This window comes from Muscardinus avellanarius (assembly GCF_963383645.1).
Source record: "Muscardinus avellanarius genome assembly, chromosome: 21".
NCBI classification, from domain to species: Eukaryota; Metazoa; Chordata; class Mammalia; order Rodentia; family Gliridae; genus Muscardinus; species Muscardinus avellanarius.
In genome coordinates this window covers 11,153,691-11,164,332 of record NC_137807.1, presented here as the reverse complement: position 1 = coordinate 11,164,332, position 10,642 = coordinate 11,153,691, and the positions used below count along the sequence as shown (strand labels likewise).

Below are 10,642 nucleotides of genomic sequence, written 5' to 3'. Positions count from 1 at the left end.
AAAAAGCAAGCAGGCAAAGGGACAGGTGAACTGCAGAAAGAGCTGCTTAGAAAACTTCAAGTCTGTGTTCTGACTCTGTCCACAGCCCGTCCTGAACGCCTTGGCTTCCCCATCAATAAAATGGAGACCTGTGGGTCCGTCCCCCAGGGTGCCATGATGGCCCGTCCACAGCCCTGTGCACGAGAATGGATTGGTGCATGGCTCAGTGTAGGGTAACAACAGCCCACAGGGCGGTGATGTGCTGGTGCTGTACTGGCTTTCGAGACGCAACAGTTAAATACTCAGAAATTCTGCAAGCCCATTGTGAAATTACTGGTGGCTTGAACTGGACCACGGGGGAATATTTACACCATGGAAATTGGCAAATGGCACCAATCAGGACTTCCTCCTCTGCTGCCACCGTGGCCGTCACCTCCTCCTCCTTTAAAAAACCTTTTTTTGTGTGTAGTCCGGGGATTGCTACACCCCCTAGCCCTATTTATTTGATTTTTATTTTTATTTTTATTTTTATTTATTTATTTTTTTTTTTTTGTGGGTCTGGGGATGGAACCCAGGGGCTTTTGACCCCTGAGCTATACCCCCTGCCCTATTTTTTTTTTATTCTTTATTTTGAAACCGGGTCTCACTGAGTTGCAGAGGGCCTCACTAAGTAGCTGAGGCTGTCCGCGAACCGCGATCCTCCAGGTCTCAGCCTCCCGAATGCTGGGATTACAAGCGTGCGCCACCACGCCCGGCTTTGATTTTTATTTTGAATCAGGGTCTTGCTAGGTTGCTACGAGCCTCACTAAGTTGCTGAGGCTGGCCTCACGCGTTCTACCTCTTAGCTATACCCCCAGCTCTATTTTTGGTTCTTTCTTTCTTTCTTTCTTTCTTTCTTTCTTTCTTTCTTTCTTTCTTTCTTTCTTTCTTTCTTTCTTTCTTGGTGGTACTGGGATTCCTGGAAACCCTTCTATCTCCAGGCTACACTCCCAGACCTATTTTATACTTTTTTATTTGGAAACAGGGTCTCTTAAGCCAGTGCGGCTGGCTTTCAACCTGCGCGATCCTCCTGTCTCCGCCTCCAAAGCACGGGGATTACAAGTGTGCGCCACCACGCCTGGCTTTTTATTCTTTATTTTGAAACAGGGTCTCACTGAGTTGCAAAGGGCCTCACTAAATAGCTGAGGCTGTCCTCGAACCGCAATGCTCCTGTCTCAGCCTCCCGAATGCTGGGATTACAAGCATGGCACCGTGCCCGGCTAGCCCTTTATTTTTAAACAGGGTATAACTAAATTGCTGAGGCTGGCCTTGAACCTGCAAGCCCCGTATCTCCCAAGTACCGAGCTTACAGGCATGCCACTACACATAAGCCACAGTGCTTGGGTTCTTAACGCTCACAATCACCCCATGAGGAAGGTGCCATTGTTCTTGCAGTTTTACAGATGGGGAAACTGAGGCTCAGGAAAGCTGGGTCACTTGCCTGAGCTCCCTGGCGGGCCAGCAAAGTGAAAAAGGACCTGGTCATCCCTGGGCTCGTGCCCACTGGGGCGTCACAGGTACCAACCCACGAGTCATGCTGGGGAAAAAAGATTACAGGTCTTTGTAGCCTCTGCCTCGGATCAGCTCCCCCAGGGGCGTGGTGCCCGGAGAAGAAAGGCAGTTGCCTGGTGACCAAAGTGTTTCCCAGACTTCAGGAGGTGGCCCCGCATTAAAGCAAAGCTCCCCTCCTGGGGCAGGCCTCCCTGGGCTCCAGACAACAAGTCCAATCAGCCCGGAGGACCGCAGGGAAAACTGCAGACCTGGATCTGGCGCTGTTGACGCCAGCGGGGCCTTTGAGGGGACTGGATGAGGGCGTGACACTGGTGTGGGGGCCCCCCACGGTGTGGGTGTGCCGCAGAGGAGCGTAGAGGAGCCAGGCAGAGGTTCCACGGGGCCACCTCAATCTGGGGCTGCAGCTGGGGGGCGATCAGACTCTCCCCAGCTCAGCGTGGAGCATGAAGGAGCACGCGGGGAAATTCTGGCATGAACATTTCAGGTCTCTGCGGCCCATGTGAGCCCGCAGTGCCCATGCCCTCTGCCTGCTTGCTCGCTTCCTTTCCTTCCTTTTCTTTCTTTCTTTCTCTCTTTCTCTTTCTCTTTGTTTCTTTCCTTCCTTCCTTCTCTTCTCTTCTTTTCTTTTTGTGGTACTGGGAATGGAACCCAGGGACTGTCTATCTCCAAGCTATATCCCAGCCCTATTTTTTTCTTTATTTTAAAACAGGGTCTCACTGAGTTGCAAAGGGCCTAAGTAGCTGAGGCTGTTCGTGAACCGTGATCCTCCTATCTCAGCCTCACAAATGCTGGGATTACAAGTGTGCACCACCATGCCTGGCCCCTGTTTTGCTTTCTTACTGTTATTACTGGTTATTACTGGTGTGTGTGTGAGTGTGTGTGTGTGTGTGTGTGTGTGTGTGTGTGTGTGTTACTGGGGACTAAACTCAGAGGCATTCTATCTCTGAGTGACACACCCCAAGCCCATTTCTTCATTTTGTTTTGAAACAGGTCCTCCCTAGGTTGCTGAGGCTGTCCTCAAACCTGCAATCCCCCTGTGTCAGCCTCGCGAGTACTGGGATCATAGGCGGGCACCACTTCGCCCAGCCTGCTTTATTATTGTTGGTATCTGTGCAACTCCCCCCCCGCCCGGCAGAAGGACCAAGAGCCAGTGCGGGTTAGAGTCAACAGCAGCCAGCCGTCAGTGTAGACAGGGATCCAGATCCAGTGGAGACCGTGATGCCCCTCACCACGCGAGGCTTTTATCATCAGCAGCAGCTGCACTGTCTGGATCTGAGTGTCTGGATCTGAGAATACCACTTCCGGACTCCCCAGCGGGCAGACCCATCGCCGAGCCCTGGAAGAACAGATACTGCAGGTTGGAATAAAACGGACGGGTGCAATGGACACAGTGAAGTGTGTGACTCCCAGGGCCTCGGGACCCCTTTCTTGACCTCCACCCCACTCCCCCAAGGTCTGTTTGGGTTTCTAGAATTCTTCTGAACCCAAATGTAGCCTCTGCGCCCCCTCTCCAGACTGCCCCACAGCTAAGGCCCCACAGCCAACATTTCTTCAGCCTGGCGGGGGCACTGCACCCCCTAAGGGTGCTTCAAAATGCACCCTCAAATGCACCTAGCTCTGAGTACCAACAGAGCACCGGGGCAAGGTGCAGTCTTTTATTTTCCGTGGCACTGGGGACTGAACCCAGGAGGCACTCTCCCTCCGAGCTACACCCCAGCCCATTTTTTATTTTGAAACAGGATCTTGCTAAATCGCCGAGGCCATCTCTGTGTTGCCCGTGGCCGGCCTTGAATCTGCAATCCTCCTGTCTCAGCTTCCAAGTACTGGGATTCCAGGCGTGTCCTGGGCTCACGGCTAATGTACCCCAGTTTAAGGAGGAGGAATTATGGTTAGGCAGGTGGCAGGACGGGTCTAAGTCACCCTGCCTTAGAGACACAGCCAAACCCTTAAAGGATGGTAATCCAGAAACTCGCAGTGGGCACGGGGGCCGCCTCCGTGGCGCTCTCAGTCGCGCTTACCGCTAACGATGCCACCTGTGCCCGGCCTCCGGGAGCTCTCGGAGGGTGGGCGCCGCGCGCCCTTTGCCCAGCCTCGGGGTCCTACGGGGGTGGGGTGGGGTGGAGGGAGAAGCACGGGGGGGGGGGCCTTCTCTGAAAGTAGCTAAGCAGCGCACGCTGCGAATCCAAATTGGATTACCATTACCCGGAGCTCATTAGCGCTCGCTGACCTCCTTCGCCATCCCGGCGGAGTTTCGCAGCTGGAGCCCCGGGAGCGCGCGCGGTGGGGTGGGATGGGGCGGGGAACCTCCCCCCACTTTGCTCGCCCCTTGCTTCTCTGCACACCTGCGCGGGTGCGGCAGGGGCGAGGCGTCACGGGCGCGGCCGCCGCGGCGACGACGACAGGGACGCGGGAGCCTCCACGGTGCGCTCCGTCCCCCCCACCCACCCCAGCGCCCCGAGCTCGGCGCGGCTTCCGGCCCCGCCGCGCGCGAAGCCGGCGGGCGCTAGGACCGCGGAGCCGCCCGCCCGCCCGCCGGCCGCGGGTATAAAAGGCGGCGCCCGCGCCCCTCGCGGAGCCCGCGGCTGCGACCCCCGGCGGCGCCGCCTCCCGCTCGGACCCGCCGCGGCCCGCGAGCCATGGGCGCTGCGCCGTCGGCGTCGGCGGAGGTGCGGGAGCTGGAGGGCAAGACCGGCTGTGAGTACGCCCCGGCCCCCCCCCGGAGCCCCCGGCCCGCCCGCCGCGCCCCGGCGGGGTGACCTTGGGCCGGTCCTTCTCCCGCCGCCCCCTCCCGGGCAGAGGGAGCCCGGCGAGCCCGGCGCAGGCTCGGTGCGGACGGCGCCCCGCTCGACAGCGATCCCGGACCCCGCAGCCTTCCCCGCAGACGGGCGAAAACTAGAAAACCCTTCTTAGTGGCTGGTGTGCATGTGCACACACACACACACACACACACACACACACACACACACATTTGTACGTGCGTATGTCCCTCCATATAAAGGTAGGATTGTGTCCAACTAGAGGAAAAAAGTGTTCTGTTAACATTCATGAAACCCTTTAGGCTAGAGGAAACAAGATTATATATTTGTAATGGCTTTTTTTTTTTTTTTTTTTTTTTTTTTTTTGCATCAGAGCCTGGAAGAAGCCCAGACGCGGTGGCTCCAGCCTTTTTTTTTTTTTTTTTTTTTTTTATCCCAGTACTCGGGAGGCTGGCACAGGAGGATCATAGATTCAAAGCCAGACTCAGCAGTTGAGCAAGGCTCTCAGCGACTTTATAGTAAGACCCTGCTTCAAAATAAAGAGCAAAAAGGGGCTAGGGGCGTCGCTTAGAGGTAGGATGCCGCTGGGTTCGATCCTTCAGTACCATAAAAGGGAAAGAGAGAGAGAGAGAGAGAGGGGGGGGGGGGAACCTCACAATATAGTAAGGACGGTGTATAATTGGGTGGGAACGGAGTCGGCTTTTCACTGTAAACCTTTTTTATATTTTCATTTTGAAATATGTGAATATTTCACTTGTCCAGAAAGTTTAATAGGCTTCAACCAGAGGCTCATGGGAGGGAGGGGAGAGGGTCCCCTGGGCCTTACTTTGCTGGGTTTCCCCAGTTTGTACTGTGTGTCCAGTGCCCCCTCCCGCCACCTTCTCTCCGGGCAGTGGAGGCGGGGTCCCTCCTAGCTGGGACTCCACACCCAGGTGCCCTTGGCCTTCTGGGGAATCCCTCCTGGGTGGGTTTGGCAGATGCTGGGGCTGCAGAGCATGCTGGGAATCTCCCTCCCATGACAGATGCGTTCGCGGCTTTCAAGATGTGGCTGGTGGGGCGTCTCTTCTTGCCGCCTAGAGCGCAGGATGCTTGGGGTTGGGGTGGCAGTGCGACTAGCTTCCAGGGGAGAATGAACGCTCCCTGGTCCTCCGAGCTCCAGGTGGGTGGACAGCTCCGGGGCCTCTGAGAGTGGCTGGTACAGTCTGGGCACTTTTACCCACTTAATACATATTTGTGTATCAGAGTGTGGGGATAGAGAGGTGACTCAGAGAGGCCAGTTCCCCTTAGGCGGACACACAGTAAACAAACCAGCCCATAGGTGTGTGTGTGGTGCTGGGGATTGAACGCAAGGGCATGCTGCCTCTGAGCTACACCCCGGCCATATTGTACTTTTTATTTTGAAACAGGGTCTTGCTGGGTTACTGAGGGCCTCACTAAGTTGCTGCAGCTGACCTCGAACCTCCAGTCCTCTTGGCTCAGCCTCCCCGGTACTGGGATCACAGGTGTGTCCACCGTGCCTGGCTCAATCCATAGGTTTTACATTCTGTGAACAAAATAAAGCAGGGACAGGAGAGTGGGGGCAGGGCGGGGAAGCACCTTGGGGTGTTGGGGCAGAACAGAGGCCCAAATGAGGAGCCTGTGATGTGAAAGTGGGTGGCGGGGGCACCTCGGGCCGGAAACAGCAAATCAGAGGCCCTGTGAAGGAGCTCCGGGGAGGCAGTGGCGCGCCCCTCAGGGATCCGGGTTGCGGGAGCCGACGCCTTGCTTGGTCCGTGCCCTTGGGCATGGGCCTTATGCTGTCTGGGCCCCAGTTTCATCTCCTATAAAATGGACAGCTAGAGCCGGGCGTGGTGGCGCACGCTTGTAATTCCCCGCGCTTGGGAGGCTGGGACAGGAGGATCGCGCAGGTTCGAAGCCAGCCTCAGCTACTCAGTGAGGCTCTCAGCAACTTAGTGAGACCCTGTTTCCCAGATAAAATATAAAAAAGGTCTGGGAGTATAACCTGGAGGTAGAAAGCTTCTGGGTTCCACCCCCAGTATCACACACAGAAAAATAAATAAATAAAATGGACAGAATTAAAGAGTTAATGTCTATAAATAGAACAGACTACAAGTGTGTATATTATCAAAAACACTTTAAACTCACTCGTATGCCTCAGCCACTTGGAGCCGCGGCTGAGAGTCAAGTCTGGCCCCGCTGCTCCCCAGCTCAGGGCTGGAGCAAACCAATGTGCTCTCTGAAGCTTGGTGTCCCCATCTGGGTCCGGGAGACGCTGTGGGATTCACGAAGGCTGTGTCTGTGCATGTGCGTGGAGTCGGGCCTTTGCAGAGCTCCATGGCTCTTCTGGTTTACTTAACCCCGGGCGTTCCCTTTGGAAGATGCCCCGAAGGAAGGAGAGTGCCCCAGCCTGGGGTGACCCAAGAATGGGCTGTGCCCTTGGGTTGCTGGCTCCGTGCTGAGCCCTTTGCACGCACACTCAAGGAATCTTCCAGACAAGTTGTAATGTGGCCATTTTACAGATAAGAAAACCAAGGCGCAGCAAGGTCAAGCCGCTTGCCTGCAGTTTCACAGCTGCCGAAGGGCTCCCAAGCTCTCTTTCCACCACTGTGCTTCCCCAGTGCTCGTGAGACCCAGGCAGTAGGAGGAGCTGCCCTGTCTGCTCTTGTCTCAAGGCCTTTGCACAGCCTGGCCTCTGCTTGGAGGGCTCTCTGCTCTTGAACATGCCCAGTGCGGTGTTTATACGAGAGCCTGCCCTGACCCCACCGCCCAGGTTAAGATTTCAAACCTTTTCTCTTAACCCTGTCTCTCTGCAAGGCTAATGCTTGTCACCGTCCAGGGCTTGGTGTGGTTCAGCTATGCTCCCTTCCGAAAGGCCGTGCCTGGCCGCTCTCCATCCCGTCTCCGTGGGTCCACGGCCTCCTCAGGCCTCTGGTGGTGCCTGCGTTCCTCCCCGTCATGGCAAGAATCGCACCCCATTTCAGCTGTCAGCCCTGTCACCCGCCACCCGTTGGAAACAAGTCCGCTGAGGTCAGAGAGGACATGTCTCCTTCACCTTTGAACAAGGTTCCGGGTTTGCAGGGGGAGGCCGTGAGGTCTCTGGGCGCTTGGTAATCCAAGGCCACCCAGGAGAGCGCAGCCCCGTGGGCACCCAGAGCAGCCCGGCCCCTGCCGCGCCAGCCCCGCCGAAAGCGGCAGAGCGGGCGCTGGCCCACGCAGGGCATCTTCAGGCCACGCGTCCACCGCCCTCCTCCTCGCCTGCTAAGAGCTGCGTTGGTTGATTTACAACATACACCAGCATCTCTTCTGAGCCAAGGAGCTTCCTGCCTACGAGTTAAGATTCACGCGGACACCGGGGTGGAGGCGTCCGGTGCGGCGGGGGCTGCCGGCTGAGCTCCTCCTGCCCACGCAGGAGCGGAGCGGCCGCGGCGTGCCCGGGCTCCTTGGGGATGGCCTGGCGGGGTGGGCCCACAGGAGCTGGCCTCCAGGTGGCCCTCTCCCTGCCCGCTCCTAGACTCCCCAGGGAAGTGAGAGAGGAGGGTTCTGGGAAAGGTGAAGGGTCTGTTTGTTCCTTCAGCCTCCAAAACAGCTCCACGGGCATGTCGCCATAGATGCCAAGAAGCTGCCAGAAGGAAAAGGCAAAGCCAAAGCGCAGGCCTGGAGTCCAGGCGTCCTCCCAGACGGCCCGTGTTTGTTGGCGCCATCATCTGCCAGGCACTGGCTGAGCCCTGCAGGCCCTCCATGGGGGCTGCTGGGATCCCCCCCCCCATTTTACAGATGAGGAAGTCGGGGCTGAAGAGATGAGTGGCAGGGTGCAGAGAATGCCACTCCCCTCCAGTCCCAGCATCCTGTGGGAGGGACGGAGCTGGACGGCTGTGGCCAACTGGTGGGCGTGGCTTTTTTGTTTTATTTTTTGGTGGTACTAGAGATTGAACCCTGGGCATTCTACCTCTGAGCGACATTGTGCCTTTTTTATTTTTTGTTTTGAAACAGGGTCTTACTAGGTGGCTGAGAGTCACTACTTGCTGAACTGTCATCAAACCTGCGATCCTCCCGTCTCAGCCTCCCAAGTGCTGGGGTTACAGGCGTGTGCTACCGCACCCGGCTGCTTCTGGGGTTTTAAAGCCTTATGCCCCAGACCATGCCCTCAGCCATTATCTGTTCTCTGATTCAGACACTGGATACCGGGAGGCTTGATGAATTGTCTGCCCTTGAGTCCCGAAGGAGGGCAGCCCCAGGACTGCAGGGCACAGGGGCATCGCTGATGGGGTAAGGTGACCCCAGCCAGCACCCACTGCTGTCGCCTGCCAAGGCACCATGGGACAGTGCCCCACCACGCCCACAGTCCTCGCTGGTGCCCTGCAGTGGTGTGGCTTTTAACCTCAGGCTCTCAGGGCAATTCTGAACCCCAGGAAATTGGGCACAGCATGGCCAGGGTGCTCTGGGAGGAACCCCACTGCTGTCCTTAGGCCCTCAGAACAGTGCGATGCAGTCCATTGTATGCAAATCACGATGGTCCAAACAATTACTCTTTTTTAATAGAAAAAAAACAAGAGCTAGTGGGCCTTGGCAGACAGTGTCTGCGATGAGGGGGAGGGGCCATTCTCCTGCGGCCCAGCTCTCTGGCAAGCCCAGGACTTGTAGGGGGTAAGGCGGTCAAGACCACACACAAAAGGGGCAATGGGAGCCGCAGAACCTTTGCACCTCCCCAGTGATGCTGTGTGGAAGCTTTCCAGGGGTGGGGAGCACGTGTACGGAATGGCGGGGCACCTCCCTGCTCTGACCCGCTGATAACGTGGTCAGCCGCGGAGCAGGCCCCGGGGCTGGCTGCGCACCGGGCACCGGGAGCCGCTCTCTGCTGCCCTGCTGAGTCACCTGGCCCAAGCCGCGTCCCTCCTTGAGCCACCAATTCCACCCCTTGGAAAAGGCAGTGGTTGCCGGGCGTGGGGGCACACGCCTGTCATCTCAGTCCGTGGGAGGCTGAGACAGGAGGATGGCAGGCTCAAGGACAGCTCAGCAAGTCGTGAGACCCTCGGCAATGTAGCAAGACCTTGTTTCAAGATAAAAAGTGAATAAAGGCTGGGGTGTAGCTTGGAGGTAGAACACCCTGGTTGAAGGCCGTGGCCGGCCGGGTGGTCTGTGGTCCCTTTCTCTGGCCGAGGCGGCACTGCCTACCCTGGGGCCGGCCATTCTGTTCTTACTGTCGCCAGTTTACAGATGAGGAGACCGAAGCTCGGGCGGGTGGGCTGCCGGCCAAGGCCACGCGGACGCTGAATTCACATCCCAGAGCAGCCTCCACAAGCCAGGAGGGACGCTGCTCTCACCTGAAAGCTGCCCACAGGACACGGGCAAGGCTGTCTGCGGGTCCCGTCACCGGCCCACCTTGCCACCCACAGCCTCTGCCAGTGTCCCACGCCCGTGTGTGCTAAATTGGCAAGGGGAGGATTGGACCTTGAGAAGGTAGGACTGGTGGAAAACGGCAGAGCCGTATAGAAAGTTGTGGGATTTGCACTCTGGCTGGGCAGTGCGGGCGGTGACGGGGCTGGGGCTGGGAGGAGGTGAAGGCAGGAGCGTCCCCCCCCATTTGCCAGGGTCTTACTGGGTGGTTTGCTGGTTGTCCCCGCAGACTTGCCAGGCCTGTGGATGACAATTAGGTCCTCCGCGTCCTCCTCGCCTCCCCGCCCCACGGGCAGGACATGTTGTTGTTAGTTAGTGGTCCCAGAATGCAGCTGGGAACTCAATCAGCCTACACGTGCGCCGTGCGGTGATGAGTTTGCGAAGCGCTTTGGTACCTGTTGGTGGAGCTGAGGGCGAGGTGTTCCCGGCTCTGAGGAGGAAGGTCAGGGCCTCCTTAGGGGAGTGGGGAGCCCTGCAAGGCCAGGGGCTCAAGGGAGGCGCTCGGCACCCTGCCCTGCCAGCCAGCCTGTCGCTCCTGCAACTTAATTATTAATTCATAGAACCAGAAGGTCGAGTGGGTGATTTCCGCTGGTGGTGGCGGTTACCTTAAGCACCAGGACAAAAAGGCCCTTTGTGTTCCTGCCGTGTGTGCCCTTTGCGGACGGGCAGGCTGTCAGCAGAGAGAAGGGCCCTCTGTTCTGGGCAAGGCTCCCCAGGAGCAGGATGGAGCCGGCAGAGGCCGCCTGGGGACCCAGGTGCCCGGGAGGAGACTGAGCCCTGCCCGGGTGCAGAGGTTGGAAGGGGTGTGCAGGTGTACTTCACAGGCCCCACCCACCTGGGGGTCCTAAGGCGCTCCCTTGTCAAGCACCGAGCCAGAGCCCACGGTGGCAGCCCCCCCCCTGCCCTTTATAGTAGGTAGATGTGGGTCCAGGTCAGTGGGTGCCTCTGACTCTTTAGGCAAA

At 57.7% G+C, this 10,642-nt stretch overlaps 1 protein-coding gene across 2 annotated transcripts in view; it reads left to right on the top strand.

Moving 5' to 3' along the window:
• Positions 1–4,166: 4,166 nt before the first annotated feature.
• TESC (tescalcin) overlaps positions 4,167–10,642 on the top strand; it is a gene marked incomplete at both ends in the record, with an annotated part of 33,731 nt that continues 27,255 nt past the window's right edge. For both annotated transcript variants that reach the window (XM_080717731.1, XM_080717730.1), the window contains one exon: positions 4,167–4,224. In XM_080717731.1, coding sequence (XP_080573857.1) covers positions 4,167–4,224 — 58 coding nt within the window. The remainder of the gene's footprint in view (positions 4,225–10,642) is intronic.